The sequence below is a fragment of the Piliocolobus tephrosceles genome, chromosome X (genome assembly GCF_002776525.5).
Source record: "Piliocolobus tephrosceles isolate RC106 chromosome X, ASM277652v3, whole genome shotgun sequence".
Classification (NCBI taxonomy): Eukaryota; Metazoa; Chordata; class Mammalia; order Primates; family Cercopithecidae; genus Piliocolobus; species Piliocolobus tephrosceles.
Window position 1 is genome coordinate 80,630,237 of NC_045455.1, and position 21,787 is coordinate 80,652,023.

Sequence of the window (21,787 nt, forward strand, 5' to 3'; positions counted from 1 at the left end):
ATGTAAGAATAATGTGGTGATGAAATACCAATTCTAAAGAGAAACAGAAATTTTCAGAAGTATATATTAGTAAAATATAAGACATTCACATTAAAAATATAAATTGAAGAAATAAGCTATTGCTCAAGGGAACAGTATGAAATAACTGCATATATCTGAAAGTGCCAATTTAACAGATTGAGAAGTGAGAGAGATTGGCAATAAGACTTATGCAAAACATGAAATTTTCTTAAAAAAAAATAAAAAAAAAAGAAGGGGGGAGACCAGATTGCAGATTATCTAAATGACGTTTTTAAGCGTAGGTATATTACATCAGCAACTTTCTAAAATAAAGTACATTAAAAGTAAAGTATTTCTTAGAGACAGAAAATATAGCTCTAAAATACAAGAAAATATGTGACTGAGAGTAAAGTCCAAAAGAAAAGTGACAAAAAAACGAGATGAGGGGAGGAGAACCCCATATTTTATGATTCTGTTTATATGAAATGTCTAGAAGAGGCAAACCTACGGAGATATAAAGTAGATTTATGTTTGCCTTGGGCTAGCTAGGGGGAATGGGGAAATCAGGAAAAATCGGGGAAGATGCTAAAAGGTATGGGATTCTCTATGAGGTGATAAAAATACTTTTAAATTGATTGTGGTGATGATTGCACAACTTTATGAATGTACTAATATACATTTTTTTCACTTTAAATGATGAATGATTTGCATAGCATATGAATTATATTTCAATTAAGCTATTTAAAAAAAGAGGATTAAGGAATATGTGAATTCCCTCACAATGTGTGGACCTTATTTGAATTCTGATTCAAATAAATAAGCTGTAAAAACAAAATAAAATATATTTATCAGACAGTTGGAAAAACTTGGGAGTGAATGAAACAGGGTTAAAAGTATATTTGGCGTCATTGGTTTTATTGATGTAATTCAACAGTACACTAGAGAGGCTGTTCTGTAAAGTGGTTTATTATCATGTACTATAACCATGTTGGGATTAAAATCTCCTTAAATATGTGTAAAATGTACTAAAACTCATCAAATTCCCATATGTGAACATTCTATTTATACATTTCTCATTTGGACACTCAGATATCTGTAATATAGCTTAAAATAATGATATTTTCTTTTGGGAGGCCCAGGTAGGAGGATTTCTTGATCCCTGGAGTTCAAGATTAGTGTGTACAACATAGTGAGATCCTATCTTACAAAAAAAATTTTTTTTAAAAATTAACTTGGCATGGTGACATTTGCCTATAACCCCAGCTACTCAAGAGGCTGAGGTGGGAGGACTGCTTGAGCCCAGGAGTTTGAGGCTTTAGTGAGCTATGATTGCACCACTTCACTCCAGTCTGGGCAACAGAGTGAAACACTGTCTCCAAAACGAAACAAAAAAAGATGTTTTCTATTTCAGAATGTTTATACCCTAAGGTAGGTTTCACAATATAAACATCCCACATATAAATATGTTCTAAATAAATTTTTTGTTTTGAGTGTTTTTATAAGTAAAAAAGTGTTCAGATTTAGTCAGTAGACAAAACTAAGAAATAGGCATTTATTTTAAGCACTTTAGAATACATTATATTAGTCAACAGATGCTCATCTGATTGCCTTCTCCTAAGGGAGCAAACATAACTGAATTACCATTGCTTTATTAGTCCTCATGAAAGGAAAATCCACTCTACAATAAGGAATGCTGTCAAGAAAAGACTAAAATGTTCTCCTTTTCACTTAAAATTTTAACCTTGTATTTATAGATGTTAAGTGGCAACTGGTAATATTATAGTAAAGAACAGGACAAAACAAAACTACGGAATATGTTAACTTACTGATGACTGCTCAAGCAAAAGCAAATCTCTCTTACCATCCTGTTGATCCGCACAAAGTCTTCAGGTTTTTTTGCCCAAGGGGGAAGATCAACATCATTTACCACTACTTCATCTTCTCTGACTCCAAGACTATATCCATTACTGTTGACAAACATCTCTGGTAGGTAGTAGAACTCTGGAATTAGTTCCTATCAGGAATAAAAATGAAGCATATTAAACAAACCACTTCATAAAAATCAGTTGAGTAAAACTATTAACTTATAACTTATTAACTATAAATGGAATAAAATAATTTCTTAAAACCAATATTTTATGAATTTATTCTATTCTATTCTAGTCTTCATTTAATTTTATTTAAAGATCTGAGAAGATAAAGCATTTCTTGTGAACAATTCACTTGAAAATTCATGTTTATGATAGATGATATTTTAAAATGTTACCCATTTTCAATTTTATCCTCCCATAAATTAATGAAGAGAAATGAGTATTCAAATTAACAACAGTTCACAATAGCATTAGAAAACAAATATGTAAAGCTACATAAGCAAGTCTATGTTGTGTAAAATCTTTGTCTGAAAATTAATGAACTATCCAAATTAGGAATTAATTGCCAGTATTTGTAATAGATCACATATTTTCTACTTTTCTTTTTAATCTATACTGACAATTACAATATGTGATTTTTTATAAAGAGATTCATAGTTTTTTTGACTTGATAAAGTAAGTTATTTTTATGTCAATCACTGAACACAATAAAAGAGATGATAATCAGTTTTAAATATTTAATGCATGCCATAGAAATGACAGGTCCTCAATAAATTGGATGCAAAGACAACCTGTGCTACTTGTATGTAAGTGTAACATAAACAACTGGATTCAAGGCGAACTTGTGTGTGATATACTGTGTCTAATTTGAAGTTTATGTTACTTTCAATAAATCTGATATAGAAATGAACTGATTTTAATATCCTAAAAGTTTTCATTTGTTGCTGTTTTTTTTTTTATTTATTTTTTATTTTTTATTTTTATTTATTTATTTTTTTGAGATGGAGTCTCGCTCTGTCGCCCAGGCTGGAGTGCAGTGGCGCGATCTCAGCTCACTGCAAGCTCCGCCTCCCGGGTTTATGCCATTCTCCTGCCTCAGCCTCCCTCCCGAGTAGCTGGGACTACAGGTGCGCGCCATCTCGCCTGGCTAGTTTTTTGTATTTTTTAGTAGAGACGGGGTTTCACCGTGTAGGCCAGGATGGTCTCGATCTCCTGCCCTCGTGATCCACCCGTCTCGGCCTCCCGAAGTGCTGGGATTACAGGCTTGAGCCACCGCGCCCGGCCATGTTGCTGTTTTTTAAAAAGTAATTGTGAGAAAATTAAAACAAACTACTGTAGTTTTTATGTGTACCATCTTGATCATCTTTTTCAAATATCAAGATACGGTTGTGAGGCTACGCATTTATTTGTGTAATATGATCAACATTGATGGCACGACACCTGAAACTTAAATATGTAGTCTTTTCTAGGGATGCATAGAAAAAATTAAAACCAGCACATACTGAGGTCTTCAAATAAACTGGATCCCTAACTTTCTAGAAAAACCATACATAAAATCTTTCTCCTCATGAGTTCTCCCACTAAAACTAATATATCTGTTTTAAGTGGGTGTTCATTTTAGTAATGCTTTGTGTGAAACTGATCATTACTCTTATGATGATCACTGTGAGCTGTAAGAAAAATATAAATGTTCATTTTCTCCAGCATTATGGGTGCATCGACAGGTCCATATAAATGATTTTTTCTGGATAAATGGAGCTTTGCTTTTTAAGAATCACAGTTTTCTTCCATTTAAATAGAAATCTTTCTAAAATCCTTTACATATTTCTCTGACATTTACTTATGCATATAGTAAAGGTTTTTAATACCAGAAACTGTGATGGGTACTCAGGAAATAAAAAATGAACAAGACATGGCCTTACTGTTAAGTAATTCATAGTCTGGCCTATGGGGCCGATGTAGACCCAGATGGTTATACTACACAATAGCAGCTGTGGAAGAAGGGAGCAGGCAGGAAAGAGCAGGGGATTCTAGGCAAGTCAGGAGAGACTTCATTGGAGATTGGACATTGGAGTTGGAGCATGGCTAAGATGAAAACAAAAAGAGGGGGCGGGGCACCCTCAGGGAGTTCTATGGAGTGGTGATGAACACAAGAGGAGAATAGGGTATATTGTGGGTAGATCAAGACAAGGGAGAGATGAGATAGTGACAGGTATGTGAGGCCAGATGGTGAGAAAAGTTTTATGAAAGATAGGCTGTTTGGATTTTGTCTTACTGGTTTAGACATTTTAAAAAAGAGTTTTTAACACAGTCAAATTTGTTTCATAGGAAGATACTGGGTGACAAAGTAAAAGAGAGATTGGAGAATGGGGAGATGTGGTGTGTATGCATGTGTAGGGAGGAGAAAGAAAGAAGGACAACTGCTAAGTGTGGAGGAAAAGGGGCCCTACTGTGGAACTTAATCAAAGAGGGGAAATCTGCAACAGAGCCAAAGAGAGGGAATTGGACGGTTCACACTAAAAGCCAAACGTGTATCAGCAAAAAACTATGTACAAGACCTCAAGGTCACAATGAAAAAGGAAAAGAGAATTCTAGTGGAATTAATACAAGTTAATATAATTTTTCAATGACTCCAATATTAATGGGGAAATGGAGAAGAGGCTGCAAGAAAAACCATACGGTAGAAAACACATGTTTATTTGCCAAAAATCATACAGTTGAATTGAGGGATAAGACAGGCTAAAGGGCGCTTCAGCAGTGACCGTTCTATCAGCAATGACTATCATGAGTTTGATTTCCAGGCGGGGAAAACATGACAGTGTTTATCAGTCACGGAAGGAGCAGTTTGGTATGATCGCTGACTGGAGAGTAGAAGTAAAGGATCACTGCTGTTCTCATGTATTGGCACCCAATCAGAAATGTGTATTATTATCTTAAGACTTCAATGTATTAACAAAATATATAGTTTCTTCTGCTCTTACTCTCACTGTTCGGGAAAACATGAGGAATTAGTAAAAGGTGCAGAGAAGGCAAAGACTATTGCTATTTGCATATGACCTGGTCTTCATGTGACACAATAGCAATAACACCCTAAAGGGTCCAAAGTGGGAAGGAACGTAAGCTTGTGCAGCTGCTCGGTTGCGAGCGTGATTTATATGTACTAGACTCACATAAATCAGGTATTTCCCTTACTGCCTTTCATCAGTTAGTTGTGCTCATGTCCTATCTCTATAACGAGGCTACAGAAGCTTCCTTGAGGGCAGAGAGGAACGTATATATCTACATGTATATAGCAAAATATATTTAGTTTTATGTAAACAACTCAAATAGTCTTAATTTATCTTACACCATCTTGGCACTCTATAATGTTTTTCATATATTATTTCCCATTCTTTCCTGTATAAAATATGTGGTCATTATTAACTTACCACTACAATGCGATTTCACTGAAAGTCATTAAATTAGATTCACAAAGACGCAAGAAACAGAGGATGTCATATTTATGGTGAATAAAATTTGGGAAAATGCAATTTTAGTGTGAATAAAACCTGGGCAAATGCAAAGTTCTGAGCCTATTTTGTGAGGTTTACGTTTTGTTGGATCCTTCGTAGCTCTCGGTACTATACTTTGCATGTAGCAGGTGCTCATTAAATATTAAACTATTACAGATATTGGATGAAGTTACTTTAATAAGACTAGAAATCTTCTGGGGAATATGCAGATGGTTGGAAAAATGCCTCAAGATGGGGAAAGAGTCAATGAAGGACTTTATTAAATAAAAGGAAAAGGATATCAACCCTGACATGGAATCAGCCTTTTAAGGGGAAACTTTTCTGTTTAAAAAATGTTACCTTGTTTATTTTCCAGTTATATTTAAAAGGCCCAGAAGTATAAAATAGCCCAATTTAAATACAGAAAAAGTTGATTTTAAATTTGCCATCAGAATTGTTCTCAAACTGCAGAAGTGGCAGAAGACTAATTTCATTTTCATTTAGGCACTAACAGCTGGCCTCCACCAAAGAACAAGGCAGGCCTAGAAAGATCTGTCTTGGTGGTTCTTTAGAAGGGCAGGAGGAAGAATACTCCAGTAAGAACATTCAAGGAGGCCCTAACTGGGGCTAGTCATAGAAAGAAGTAGTGTTACCAGGGCCTACAGGACAACCTCCTAAGTAAGGATGTTTTTTTTTTTTGGCTCCATTCTTATCAGGCCACCCAAAATGTGGTCATAAATTAGGGCATTAACTAAGAGGCTGATGTAAGATGTTAGAGGCTTGATGTTTGAAGGGACAAAGAAACTCTCCCAGATTTCTCATGATGGAAACAATCACTAAACAGACATGTTTTAAACACAGACAGAAACTCCTGAAGCACAGCTTATTTGCAGAGCCCCTAGAGGTTTCAAAACACCAGAGCTATCAGGGATTAAAGGTCTCTGAACCTGAAGTCCAGAGTCGGGGATAGTTTGGAGTTTTCTGAAGGGGATAGAAGAGGAAGTGAAATTACAAGAAGTCTAGGGAGAAGTAGCTGAAGCAGCAGAGGGGGGAATTTTTTTTTTTTTTTGGTCTCAGTGTTATTGTTTTACAATCTTGTTTCAAATAGCAATTTTTATTTAAAGTTAGTATGTAAACACAAGACATTAGTATAATTTATATTCACAATTCCATTATTGAAAAGATTTGTTGTTTTAAAAATGTAAACCAAAGAATATGAGTGTTTCATCTCTGGGATTCAACTGGTTATGTGCAAGAAGATGACAATTACTACATTTGTGCTCCGAGGCCAGGAATCACCTTAAATGTTACCTGTGGTCATTCTGTTCTAAAACAACAGGTAACATTTATTTTGGTAACTTTCTATGTTTTGGCACTGTTCTAAGTGCTTTACATATATTTTCTTAATCTTCACAAAAAGTTTGTGAAGTAGGTATTCCCACTTTATAGACACGAACACTGAGGTAAAGATTGGGTGGATAATTTGCTAATGGCTGCACTGCAAATAGGTGGTACAGCCAAAAATCAAACCCAGACACTTTAAATCCAGGTTTCCTGCTCTTACGTTCTGTATTCTCCCTTTTAAAGTAACAATCCAGTGTTTTTTTTTTTCTTTAGGATGAAGTCTCACTCTGTCGCCCAGGCTGGAGTGCAATGGCATGATCTCAGCTCCCTGCAGTCCCACCTCCCGGGTTCAAGCGATGCTTCCGTCTCAGCCTCCCGAGTAGCTGGGACTACAGGCGTGTGCCACTACACCAGGCTAATTTTTGTATTTTTAGTGGAGATGGGGTTTCATCATATTGGCCAGGCTGGTCTTGAGCTCTTTAATTCGTGATCTGCCTGCTTCGGCCTCCCAAAGTGCTGGGATTACAAGAGTGAGCCACTGTGCTCAGCCACAACCCAGTCATTCTATATGAGTTTACTCTGTTTTAATTTTCTGCAGAGCAATGATAATTTTCTCTATTTATTGCTGTATGCCTGCATGTCTCATCATAATAGAAATCCCAAGAAAGTAGGGACCTTGTCTATTTTGCTAAAACTGGTGCCTAACATATAATACGTATTCCATAAATATTTGTGAAATTAAAAATGAATCAAGATTACTATATGTTTACCATATCCTAAATTTCAGGCATTGAAATGTTGATTAAAAACTTTGCAGGCCCTAGATTTCAAAGTGTGTTTCTTTCTTTTTTTTTTTTTTTGAGATGCAGTTTTGCTCTGTCACCCAGGCTGGAGTACAGTGGTGCGATCTCGGCTCACTACAACCTCTGCCTCTCAGGTTCAAGCGATTCTCAAGCCTCAGCCTCCTGAGTAGCTGGGATTACAGGTGTGTGCCACCACAGCTGACTAATTTTTTTAGTTTTTAGTAGAGACAGGGTTTCGCCACGCTGGCCAGGCTGGTCTCAAACTCTTGATCTCAAGTGATCTGCCTACCTCTGCCTTTCCAACTGCTGCGATGACAGGCATGAGCCACCATATCCGGCTCAAAGCGTATTTCTTAAAGAAGAGGAACCTCACGGCTACCAGTGAGTTGAAGATAAGGGGGGTAGCTGGGCAGGCAGCAGCACTGGGATTGTCATTTCTTCTACCAGGGAAGGGCTACTTTATAGACATCTGAATCAAACAGGTCTGAGTTTAAATCCAGACTTCTTGCTAGTCTAGGCAGCTTTCGTAACCTTTTGACAGAAAGTTTCTTGATATGCAACATGGTGGTGATGTCAGCAATGAACTCTTAGGGTAGATGTCAGGATTAAATGAAATAATGTTTACAAAGCAATATATTTCAAACTTTATATAAAATATACTCTAGAAGATATTTGGTCTCAATTGTTTTTAGGGGCACAGATCAAAAATATTACTTCTGAGTTTAGAGTTTACCCAGTACCAAAGTGCATCCTGTCATTCAGTTAAAAAATTCTGTCACTTTGGATGTTTGTGTTTCAATGAATAGCTATGTAGACAGTTCAGATGATGCAAGTATTTTTAGCAAATATGAGGAAAAAAATAGCTTACAGCAGTCTGAGTTATGTGAGGCATGCAAAAATTCATCAGGTCCAGAGAGACATGCGTGTGGGACTTCAGTCACTCACGCCATCTCCTCAACCCAAACCTGGGGAGCAACTGTCTAAAAAGGCATTTTGTTTCTGACCAGCCGCCTTACCCATTATCTTCATGTTCCTGAAATCGGTGATACAAAGAACAATGTATATCCAATGGCTTATCTTATTTTAATGCAAATTCTCGGTAAGCAATTTAGGACCTGCCTCTTATTTTTTTTCTTAAAAACCCATTTATGATTGCTGCTAATCGGAGTGTTTATTCAGGGCTATTTGAACCTATGTTACAGGGTGACCATTCTCAAGCTTTGAGCTCAAACAAACTTTACACTTAATCATATTTTCTGAATTTGGTTATTTAAAGTTGACATATATATGGACTAACATATATAACCTAAACTAATCAGATGTATTTTACACACTGCTTGCTCATGAGATTTTGGTTTATGTCTAGACGCACACTCAGACTGTAGAGAATGGTACAAACCAAACTAGTACTTAAAATAATTTTAAAATCAGTAACTCACAGAGCTTTCTCATCTTAACAGTCCTCCCATCCCACGAGCGAACCCTTTGGCATCTCCACTTTACTCCTCCCATAAAGAGGTGGAGTCTATTTCCCCTCTCTCTGAATATGGCCTGGTTTGTTTCAACACACAGAATGTGACAAGGTGACACTGCAAGGCTTCTTAGGGCAGCCTAAGAGTTAAGAGGCCTGGCAGCTTTTGTTTTAGTCCTCTTAGAAGCCAGTTGCCACATGCAATAGTGTGGCTCCCTTGCTAGAGAAACATATGATACAGACAGACATGCCCAGGCAGTTCCCGGCTGTTCCAGGCATCTCAGATGAGGCACAAGACATGTGAGCAAAGCCACTGTGGATTCTGCCGCCCAGTCAAGCTGCCCCACTGTCTCTGTGTGGCTTAGAGGTTAGCTGTCCTTTTTGAGCCTTAACTCTGATTGCATAATTGTCAATGAATAAATAGTTGTTTTAAGCCTATAGGTTTTGGGGTGATTTGTTACAAAGTAATAAATGACCACAACAGAAACTGAATCCTCAAAGTGGAGTGTAAAGTAATAAAAAGAATTTAACACATGATTCCGGCTTGGGATGAGGCAGCAGGCAGAAGTGGGAGGAGTGGTGAGGAGTCTGGTGGGGTCCGGAAGATCAGCAAGGAAGTTGTTATTGCAAGCAGTCCCTCTTAAGTAGTGGTGGAAAATTACCATTGTCTTCTGCAAAAATTTCAAAGACAGAAGAAGTACCTAATAAGCATATGCTTCTGACTAAGAAGATTTCCAGGCACAATGCTGAAAGTGACCAGTGGTTTCATCTAATGCTGTAAGCTATGCAAGAGAGATAAGCTATGCAAGAGAGAGATGAACTCAGGAAGAAACTGTTCAGTTCTGAAGCGGTATTTCAAGAAATAGAAGGGCCTAGAACACTCTCTTCAGTTGGCAAAAGATTCTCAAAATAAGACATAGGTTCAAGATGAAGATCAATTCCAAGGTGCTACAAGGAAAATATGGCCATAGAATAAAGCTCAAATCAAAGGTGTGGCTGTAAAACCCTTTTATAAAAGTTAAAATTTCAGGTAGTGTTTTTCAGACTTGCTCAGCTACACAGAGTGATTCGCTAGAGAAAGGGATTCTTAGGGCATTATAAACAGTATCCTAATTCATAGCTTGAAAGAGAGAATCCTGTTCCAAAAGGATTTGTGAGTATTAGCTTTTTCTAATTTGATACACAGAAGGTCTACACAGTTTTAAAGCTGCTGTACCAACTTGGGCATATGGGGCTTTGGCCCTAACTTTCTCTGGTCAGGAAGCATGCAGAGAAAGATACTCAGCTGCAAACCATGGCTATTTCTTCTGGAAACAAAATAATTATTCAGAGGGCAAAGCCGATGTCCCACAGGAAGTAACCAAGAGCCATGGAAAATAATGAATTAGGGAGCCAAACCCAGATAACAGACCTGGGCCCTAATCCACGGACAGTTCCTGTCCCGGCAGTCTGGGTAATCGGCAACTTGTTCCTGGCTGGGTTTCAGAACTGCTATGAACCATTAACTGCTGTGTTCCTTCCACATTCTCCCCCTTTTGAATGGAGTATCTACTGAAGTTTAACGTTCTGTCTTACCACCACATGTTGGGTGTACATGGGACAGATAATTTGTCCCTTTAGTTCCCAGGTCTCCAAATTAGGAATTGCTGTGCCTTATCTGTATGTGGAACTTATATAGACATTGAGAGACTAGGTTTTCAGTCTGATACAAATACTGGGGTGGGACTTATGGGGAACAAGTTGAGTATATTTTACATGTAGGATGAATGTGAATTTTGACCAGAGAGAGGACTGTGGTAGATTGTCTCCGAAGAAGGGCACAGTAATCCTTCCACCCTCAGTGTCCTCTTGAAATGTGACTTTGATACTCATCTCATCAGGAAGTGGAGTCTGCGTCTACTCTCCCTTATTCTGGGCTGGCCCCATGACTTGCTTTGAGCAGTACAATGCTGTGGAAGTAACATGATGTGACTTCCAGGCCTAGGCATGAAGTGGCCTAGCAGCTCCCATTCTTAAACTCCTCTTGGATATGAAGCATCTTAAATAACTGGACAGACTCTGTGCTAGTACTGGCTTCCTCTTTACCTGCCTGAGTGTGAACTTAGGTGAGTTACTTAAAATTTGTGAACCTCCTTTACAAAATAGGGACAATGACTGCTACCTCATAGGATTGTTTCAAGGACTGTATCAAACAACCAACAAAAAACATGTTTGAAAACTATTCAGTATTATTTTAAAAGATGGGTTTATTTTTAAAATGTGTAAGTGTACTCCTACAGAGGCACATTAGACACTAGATTGCCTACTTAAGATAACTGCTGTTCTGCTGACTCTCTTCCCACTGATAAATTTCTATTAATCAGCTTCTTTTTAAGGAAAGAGTCCAAGTAGTTTAAAATTTCCTGAATGAAAAACAGTGCAGGAAAACACCAAATATTACTAAAAAAATGGCAAAATGAACATTATAGCAGGCGTTTTGTGTCTATAAATGTGATTTCTATTTCATTTTAGCAGTTACACTAAAACTCCATGGTATAGTTAATAGTATTATATACATTCTGTCAAAAAATAAGAACATATCCTCAAATGCAATTTCTAATTTATAGGCTTATGACAAGTTCAAGCTGCTGAGAAATTGGACCTGAAAGTATGTCTTAAAATGATAGAAGACCACTATTAACACTATCATAATTGTATACCTACTGCATCAAATCTGACATTTCAGCTTAATATATTTTGTTGAGAGAGCATACCATTTTATGGCTTCCTAGTGAAATCAAATCCGATCCAGACGTTTTCACTTTTCTAATATAATTCATTGCAAGGTTTTAAAGCTGCCATCTCTTTTCTTCCTTTTTTTTCAAAAGACTGATGCCCTGGCATTCATTAATTCCACAAGAGCTCATAATGGGTCAATGAGTCAGTGGCGAGCACCTCCATTAACTGTATTAATTTACACTATGTCACCTTAATGACATTTTGTCACAGCTACCTTTTCTGACATCTACATAGCTATTCAAAAAGTAATATAACAACTTTTGAAGGCATTAAAGAAAATTAGTATAAGAACTTCAGTAAGTTACCAAGATTAGGCTAGAGGAAAGAAATTCAAAAAAATAATAATAAATAAAAACTAACTGATCTGACTCAACTCCAGAGACCTCTCTTCTGAAAGGTCACTTCAGCAGCACTCCTTCTTCCCAGCTTGCGTTCATTAGCACAGGAAGAGACTGACATTAATAGAGACAGACAGAATAAAACCATCTACTGCATCCTAGTTCTCTCCTATATGATTAACTGACTAAGTTAGTAGACATTGCAGAGATACTTGTCTTCTCTGGAAGTGGAAACACACTTCCTTAAAAAATATATCAAATGCTGTGTTTTAACAGCCTAGAAATAAGAAATAAAAACTTTAGGTTTTAACACACAAGTAGCAAAACAATTACTACTCTTAGCAACATATTTTTATCTGCTACATCAGGTTTAATCATGAATTCAGAAGATTTTCAAGTTAGCACTAGTTATTACCCAAAAGTCTTATCTTCTCTTTAACACTCTGGTCATGAGGACCCCAAATTCTGATGCTATAAAGGAGAATATAAATATATTTGACTGGACACACACATACACACACACGCGCACACGCACATACGCACATGCACACGCACTCACACACATTAAACGAACCATAACAAAGCTAAGATGACTGAGAAACCCTACTTGCAATGGAACCTTCTGCAACTTCAAAGATCTTTTTCAAATCAGTAAGAGAAAGACATGTGACCCAACTGAAAAATGAGCAAAAGACAGGAGTCAGTGTACAGGTCAGTAAGTACGTGAAAAATGCTCAACTTCACTAAAAAATAATGCAAACTAAAACAAAGGTAACTTAGTTTTTCACTTGCCAGACTCACAGAAGCTCCATTGTTTAATACAATAGTGATGATGGGCGTAGGGGGTATGGGGAAGGAGGTACCCTTGCACACTGCTGTAAGGGAGTGAATTTTCATCCTTGAGGATGATGGTTTGGCAGCATTTTAAAAAATAAAAAACATATGTTGTCTTTGGGCCATCAGTCCCATTAACAAGAATTAGTCTTTAGGTATACAGAAGGAGTCCATCAGGATGTCTGTGCAAAGATGTTCACAACAGCCTTGTGTTTCATAGTAACAATCAGGGAGAAAGATTCTCCATCAACCAGAGATCACATATATAAATTACTGTATATATGTAGCATGCTGCCTTTCAAAAGAAAGGGGAAGTCTGCATGGCAAGATATCTAAGATGTATTAACATATAATATGAAAGGTTCACGAGTGCTGGTAAGAGAGCTGAAAACGAGAGCAATCTGTGTAATGCCAACCTGGGGAAATGAGCTTCTTATGAACTAATTAAGTCTTTGGGGGAAAAAAAAAAAAGCTGCATGTTTGTGTTCAGTACAGCTGCTTGAGGATAAAAAAACAAAAAACTCCCAAGTTAGTGATATCCACATTGGTCTTTGTTCTGGATGATGTGACCCCAGGAGCCTCCAAAATACAATTAGTAATAAAATGTAAATGTTTCTGAAAGGGTTTTGAAGAGGAAAATTCCTGGGAGAATTTAGAGGAAAAAGCCTGGTACAGGGCATTGGTTATCAGAGACGGATGGTATAAAGCATCAATTAAATTCTCAGGCTAGGAAGTGAAATCTAAAACTATATATAAAAATTGGAATAACTGACCCCAGTATGTGTGTGGGCATGTGACGGTGGATCTCTGAATTAAGTTGAAAAGCCAATTTTTGTGTATGTGTGTGCAATGATGTCAAATAACAGTGAGCAGGCATTTTCATTTGAAATAGGCTGATATAATATGGATATAGCTCTGATTTAAAATATGAATAATCTTAACTGCGATAAGAAGCTTTCAATTATGGATAAGAATATTTAATCCACATACAGAATATCTGAGTGCTTTTTATAAACATTGTGTGAATTCTGGATACTACTGCTTCAATGGGAGCCTATGGACTCCCATTTTCTGTATTAATTCTCAAAGTGTTATTATATAAGAAACAGATTCCCTCCCTGACTTCACTGGTAACAAATCATTTTAAATGATGGCTTATGGATATTTTAGAGTTTAATTCTCAGCAAAGTTTTAAGACCGTTAGAACTTCAAAGCTTGATATAGTAAGGATGCATATTAAATTCTCTTATTTTTTTACAAAGTAAATATGTTGTATGAATAAATATTCATTTACGTATAGTTTGACGACAACAAATAAAACACACAGATATGTTACACTCTACTTGGCTCCATTTCCTTTATTTTCTGCTTTGGAAAAACACTGAACAAAACTTGTGTTCACCCAATTATAGTTCATTAACACTGAAATTGCCTTTTACAAATGTTTTGCAATAGAGAAGCATAAATATGTAAATGACAATTTTGATTTTAACTCACTAACTTTTGTTGGTTTAAGGCTCTAAATGGAATGATACCATAACATTTTTATACTGAGTGACAGTAATGGGAAAAAAATGTGCCTTGAAGAAAATGAGCTTAAAATAAGAAACACATTTGCCTATGCAATAACCTGGCCATGTAACCTTATTATCAGCAAAAAAATGAGACAAATGAGAGAACAAATATATATTATTGCTTTGAATACAATGTTTTTCTTTTTTAAAACAGGAGCCCATATAAATGAATAACAAATCTTTGTAATTAACAATAGTTAAGCAGTACCAACTGTAAAATTACTCTCCTCTCCGGCTGTTTCTGTTTGTGTGTGTGTTGGTTTAATCTAATGTGTATTGTTGCATAGTATCCCCAGGCACAGTCAAGTAAAAGCTAAGGCTATACAGAAAAGCCTACATTTTAAATGGGTCTTGTCATTAATGCTTTATTAATTGCCCCAGGCTACGCAAACCCCAAGCCAGGCAAGCTATAACAATATGACACATTAAGGTCCAATTCCTGCTGTGTTTTATGGAATGGACCAAATATTGAGTTAACAGCAGGAAAGGCAATTTATAGGCTTTTCAAATCTCCTGATTATTCGATCTAAATTAGATAGGAATTTTTTGAAATAATGAAAACACCTTCACTGCGTAATAATATAAAATAAATTTGTTTATTTTCTGTAATGTTCAAAATTATTTCCTTTAAGGTTATAAGTACCATATAATTTTAATACGATGGAACAAAGCTGCAATATAAAAGGTCCTATACATACCCACTTAAAAAATCAAAATTTCCACATGTTTTGAAACTTAATGAATATCAACAAATAAAAGAGCCTACCTTTACATCAGAAGTATCTCTCTGACTAGTTCTCCAAGACCTTGCAACGGACGAGAAGGTTCGATCTGGATGATCAAATTTTCCATCATTTGCATTGAGGAAGAAGGTTGTGAAAGGTTCCTAAGCAAAAAACAGAATCAGAAATTTGACCCCTCTAAACACAGCTGTCCTTGTTTGTTTGTGAAACATGGCTATCTTTAAAACCCTCAAGATGTAGAAGCAGAGCAGCGTCCCAGAAAGATGCCCCCAAATTAAGGCAGGAGGAGATGCCTGTCTGGGCTTGACTAGGCCAAGGCAGCAGTTGCCAGTCTGCAACTCTGGCAGGTCATTTCGCTTCTGGTCTTCTGATCTGTGAAATGATGGGGTTACAGTGCTCTATGATTTTCTGAGAAATAATTTTGTATTAGTGACATTCATAAGCTGGATCTTTCTTTCTAAAAATTAAGGCTATATATATATATACACTAACATTGCAATAAGAAAAATCACTCTGATATTGATCACTGCAGTGTGGAATTAGGTACAGAATATCCATCTTAGATTACCTGTGAAAGACTACGAAAGTATTAGTACCACCTTATGGTCTGATGATGTTTTTAAAATGCAAATCCCTGCTTAAAAACCTTCAATAGCTCTTGGGAGTGATTAGGAGAAAGTCTAAAACTACCTAATTTGTTTTACAAGAACCTGAATGATCTGAAACCTGCTTAACTCTTATCTCTCACCATTCCTCTCTTCACATTCTAAAATCTTGCCACACTACTCTCACCTCTTGCCCCTTGTATGTGATATTCCCTAGGCCGGGTACAAACTTACCCATTTATTTCACTATTCTGACCTGGCTAAGTTCTTTTCACGCTTTAAGACTCAGCCATGATGTCATTTTCTCCTGAAAAACTTTCCTTGCACTACCGTGGCTCTCCGGTGTGCTCAAATTGCAATCTGTATTTCCTCAAACAGCACTGAAACATTTATTACACTGGTTTTAATTGATTGTTAATCTGTCTATATTCCTTACTAAGAGTAGGTTCTGTATGTATCTTATTCATTGTTTTATCTCCAACACTTAGAACAACTCCTGGTACGTAGAAGTTGCTCGATATACAATCTGTTGAACGAAGAATAAAGTAAGTACAAACGGCAGTAGATAAATCAGACTTTTTTGTATTCTGTGACTATCATCTTTGGATGACACAGTGACTGCCATCCAGCACATGTCCCTATGACAGAAAACTTAGGAATAACTTTATTGCAATGTCCTAACGCATTTAATTTTAATGCTTTTTCTGTAATTCTTAAGTTGGGAGTTCTCTTGCTGGGAGTTCTTAAGTTGTTCTTATGTTTTTGATGTCGTTAAATTTTCTTCCAAGTTTAAAAGGATTAAATAACATTCATTCCTGCTAAGGATTTCTTAACTACAATTATAGCAAAGATAGATACATATTTCCTTTTCCCGGCTTTAATTCTTCTCTCTCAAGCCTAGGACGAATGATATGTCATTCCCAGGTTCAATAATGCTAAGAAACCTACATGACATTTTCCAAAATATTTTAGTCCTCTTTTTTTAATACGTAATCTCTGTTCATTCCTTTGTATACTTTAAACGTACAAGGGGTACATACTTTGTCCCCTTAAACTCCCCTTCTTGCCACTAACCTTAAGGGCTGGCTGTTGGGGTAAAAGGCAACAAATACTGATCTTCCTCAATATTTCCCTGAAATTTAGTATGGCCAGATGTCATCAATTTCGTAAACTTGTAATATGTTGCCACTATTTCATGTTCAGCATTGGATGAGAGAAAAGGGTGATGAAAGAGATAAGATCAAGAATGATAAAACAGTATAGAAGTAAGGCGGACAGTATTGATTCACCTGAAAATAAGATATGCATCCAAGAAGTCCATAGTGTTATTTAGGATTTTAAGTGATATGAGAAATAAATAAATGTTAGTGAAATTAAGTTAGAAAAAAATTATATGACAAGTCTTTCACTAATTTATTTGCTTTTTGATGTTTAATTCACTATCAAAAATAAGGTAGTGAAAACAATGTTACTAAATTATATTAATTAAAATGGGGATATAAAAATTCTAGATGTAGCAATGGTAAACTGAATGAAATATGACAGATTTAAGTTCGAATCTTGGTGGAACTATTTCTCTGTCTTGGGCAAGCTTACTTAACCTTAAGTAACTGTATCAAGAAACTGTCTCCATTCCTTCGTCTGTGTAAACTGGGAACGACAATACCTTGGGGGAATTATGGGATTAAATAAGATTAAACGAAGTAACACAGAAAGCCTGATGTATCTTACCTGACAGAGTTATAAAAATGACTACTAGCTTTACGCACTATGCCAAGTATTCGCTGTCGGACTTCCCACCAGACTGCCAGCTACCTTATCTACCTCTCTATCCTCAGCCCCAAGCACAGCACATGGCTCATCATGTTTAATAAATGTTTGTCAAATACACCTAAACATACAAGGTATTGTTGGGAGATGGGAGTATGGTGGGAGAGAGTAAGATACGGGTTTTCTTTTCAGTTCTTAACTACTAGTAGGTTTGACCAAACAGTTGTATCTTCAGAGCCCACTTTGTTATTGCAGGATGCTGATGGAAGGCATTTAATTTTCACGTAGGTAGTGGGCAGAGATTAATTTAGAGGGATCAGGCTTGTCTCTAGGTTTTTTAACCTATTAAACAGATGTGAGTGAAAACCCATTTATACATGCAAAGCCCTACTTACCATCAGCCGCTAAAAGCTGATCTCTACCTCAACCTAAATTACAAAATCCTGTCTAGTTTTCAACTCTTAACAAAGACATGCCAAGAATAGCACAGATGGGCTTAGGGAAAAGAAATCTGAAATTAAAGAATTATATTTATTTCTAGTAACAAAGTTATGAATGAAGCTGGTGGCACCTAAAAGCAGAGAATATTGAATTTCACATTTCAGTGTTTTAAGTAGCTTTTAAAAAGATCTGATTAACAACTGTTTTAGGGTCACATACTACATTACTGACATATATTCTCATTATTCCTGAAGGCCTCCAGTTGCTACAGTGGTAGAGTACTAATAGAAATTGATAACCTATTTGTTTATAAGTAAGTATTGATCTTTCTAGCTCTGATTACCGTGGAGATTGCTTTCTTCCATGTGTTTCCCTTTTACCTTCGAGGCACAATGCAAAGCCTTTCTTTTTCGTTTGACTCACGTCTGAATAACATAGAAGATCAGGTGCTATATTAAGCTTGAATCACTTTTATATTTATTTGCCTACCACCTGTCAATTGAGCCATTTTCCATGTGTACATCAATAGACTGGACATTTTACCATTATATTAGAAAAGTTTTAGGCATGGGAGATAAGATGTATAAAGGAATAAATATTAAACAGTAATTTCAGAAATTGCAATTCTGGAACTCATTAGGCTTTAAAAAGTTCAGGTTAGGTCCCGCAATGTAAGTGGCTAATGGCAGACTTTCTTCTCCTAATTACATCCACACCAACATCATCTCATATCTTCCAATCCTTTTTCAGTGATGGAAAACTAACTCACCTGGCCTGCACTGGAAAGTACCTGTCCTTCTGTATTCTATTATATCCCTTAGTCCCATCTGAAGACACTGACAGCCTTTCTTGCTTTTGGATGATTACAGATCAACTAATTCCATCATGGGCAACTAATGCTGTTTCCCTGCTGCCTCTTCTCTTTACTCAACTTCTTCATTCTTCTGTCTTACATGATTTTTGATTAGTCATCTCATAATAATCTTTTATGTCTTTTGCTTGTTGTAGTTCTGTTCTTTATCTTCTCTTCATTCCATTTTAAAGCCAAAACAAACCTCATTTATGGGTAACTGGTAGTGCCTGCAGCATAACTATAGCAAAGAAAAGCTGTATATTTGAAGTGATAGGAAGCATAATAAAATAAAAAGGGAAGGAAAATAACAGCTACTAAGCATTTTTCTGTGCCAGGCTCTGTATTATCTAAGTTAACTGAATCCCTACTATCACCCTTCAGAGTAGGTGTAATTATTCCCCTTTTCTATCTGAGAAAATTCAAGGTCACATTCTAACAGATGGAGGAACCATTATTTCTACTGGCCTTTGTCTAATTCCAGAAGTTTATTTTCTCCTATTTCTTTTCCAAGAACCAATAAAGGTCTTTTAGAATTTTCCAAAAGTTTTCACTAATTAACCTATGTACCTACCATGCACTAGGCTCTTGGTTAAGTATTTCTCATCTTTCTCTGAGTAAATATGCATTGTCCTTAATGCATCAGAATTCAAGATAAACACAACAATATTTTATTCAGTAGCGCTATCTTTTGGTTTTAGTTACAACACTTGCAAAAATATTTCTACTATACATATATACTTTTAAAGACACATTATGGTTTAAAGAGGCTTTAGGGTAAGCTTTCAAAACAAGCCATAATTTACACAGAAAGTTTCAAATTCTAAACATCACTTCCTTGAAAATTATGAAACGTTTGACAAATGAGTTTTGAATAGGAGGGCTGAATATACTGAATTTGGAAGGCGAACCAGTTACTAAGTGGTCAGCAAGTCAGAGAAAAAAATTTAATTATTTCTGTATACGTGTTATATGACTAGGGTAAGATGTAAAGTAAAAACATCCCAAGTAAAATGTGTCTTTTAATATTAATATCTGAAGAAACTCCAAAGGCTGCTATAAGTTTATTCATGATTTGCCCAACGGCAGTTGTCAGGAAAACAGTCTTTTCAGAGTCTCATATTGTAGACAAGTGATTTCACTGGTAGTTTGCTTAAAATAATATTTTTAATTTAAAGTAATGAAGTATATAGTTATTTAGCATTTTTAAGCAATTATTATTTTTGTCATACTAAGTACACTGAAACAAATAACAAGTTTAATGACTTTAGATCTAAAAGGCCTAAGGTAAAGGACAGACACTTATTTTAATCTGTATTTTATTTTTGTGAACAAATTCTTAGTGACCCAAATTTTAATGCATTTTCTATTCCATGAACTCTTTGGAATGGGAGTGAGGAAATCACGATTCCTGGACCATTAGGTTAAACACTTAGTAAACCATGAGACTGATACTTTTATTTATAACCACATGACATAAGATATTTGGGCTGAGTTCCCATAAAAGCAGTTTTATAGGTTTGTCCAAACAGTAGCCACTAGCCACATGTCACTACTGAGCACTTGAAATGTGGCTAGTTCAAATTGAGATGCACTATAAATATAAAATACACTCTGAATTTCAAAGACTCAGCACCCTCCCTCCAAAAATGTAAAATGTAAAATGTCTAATTTTACATTTTTATATTGGTTACATGTTTAAATGATAACATTTTGGAAATAGTAGATTAACAAATATATTTATTAAAATTAATTTTACCTGTTTCTTTTTTACTTATAAATGTGGCTACTAGAAATTTTAAGTCACATGGTAGTTTACATTATATTTCTGTTGTGCAGCACTGCTATAGACAAGGGCATGTGTAGGATAAATGTGTAGAATATTCTGGCATGCTCTTGCATAGATTCAAGTTTGAATTCCATTTCGCTGGAATAATAAATCAACTTAAGGATAAATTCTGAGTTACGATTTGGGAAAGTGTTTAGCTGATTAGGGATAGATGAGGTTAACTTAAATCAGGCTGTTGATAACAAGTATTTTTATGGAGTCACACTTGAAGGAGTCTTGTAAATCTGGCTTCAGACTAACTTGATTAGGTAAAAAATAGTGAATACCACTTTATGTATTTCAAAATATTATTGTATATATACTTTCATTTAATTCGCCAAACAACCTAGTAGATAACATTTTCTCAGGAAGGACTCCTGACTTTTTTTCTCATCCTCAAAGTACCTGAAAGAGGTGTCCTGCACCACCTGTCCTACAGGAGGTGGCTCACTAAGGCAATGCCTGTCATTGACGGGACCTGAAGTTGTATGAAAAGGCCTCCCAGGCTGCAAATCTCTAGTTTCAATGTTTTCTAAAAATTTCCTTTGCTAACAGTTTTGGTGGTCCCTTCGAGATTTCCATGTGGACTAACCTGATGAACTCAGATTAACTGTGTAGCTTAAGAAGTGTATCTCAAGGGCTACTTAAGCCCAGCTACATCTTTTCTTGGTTTCCAGGGTGGACCCTAGGCAGCAAACAAAACTTGAACTTTGGTGAGTTTTTTTTCTAGGTTTTAAAATTTGCTCCTTCTACTGATTTTTTTTGTTTCTGGTTTCTGTACAGCTAATAGGTAATTTTCCACTGGTGGCAGTAATGATTGAGCATTTAGTTTTGGTTTTATGGTCTTATCATTTGGTGATCAGTGAATCTAATTAATTAGTTTTTTTGTATTCTTGTCTGTTTGTCTATTTGTGAGTTCAAATCAATTAAGAGCATATTTTATATCCATTATAAAGAAAACCAGCTCTTTTGAGATCTTGACTGGTCCTTTTTTGTGACTTTGTTTAGTTTTGACCTATGGCTGAAACTGAAGGCGGGAAGTTATC

General features: G+C 36.0%; 1 protein-coding gene across 2 annotated transcripts in view; it reads right to left on the minus strand.

The window, feature by feature from the left end:
• The window catches only part of NBEA (neurobeachin), a 743,995-nt gene that overhangs the window by 75,200 nt on the left and 647,008 nt on the right, over positions 1–21,787 (minus strand). For both annotated transcript variants that reach the window (XM_023208811.1, XM_023208812.1), the window contains exons 47-48: positions 15,271–15,390; positions 1,862–2,014 (exon numbers count right to left, since the gene is read on the minus strand). In XM_023208811.1, the coding sequence (XP_023064579.1) occupies positions 1,862–2,014; positions 15,271–15,390 (273 nt within the window). The remainder of the gene's footprint in view (positions 1–1,861; positions 2,015–15,270; positions 15,391–21,787) is intronic.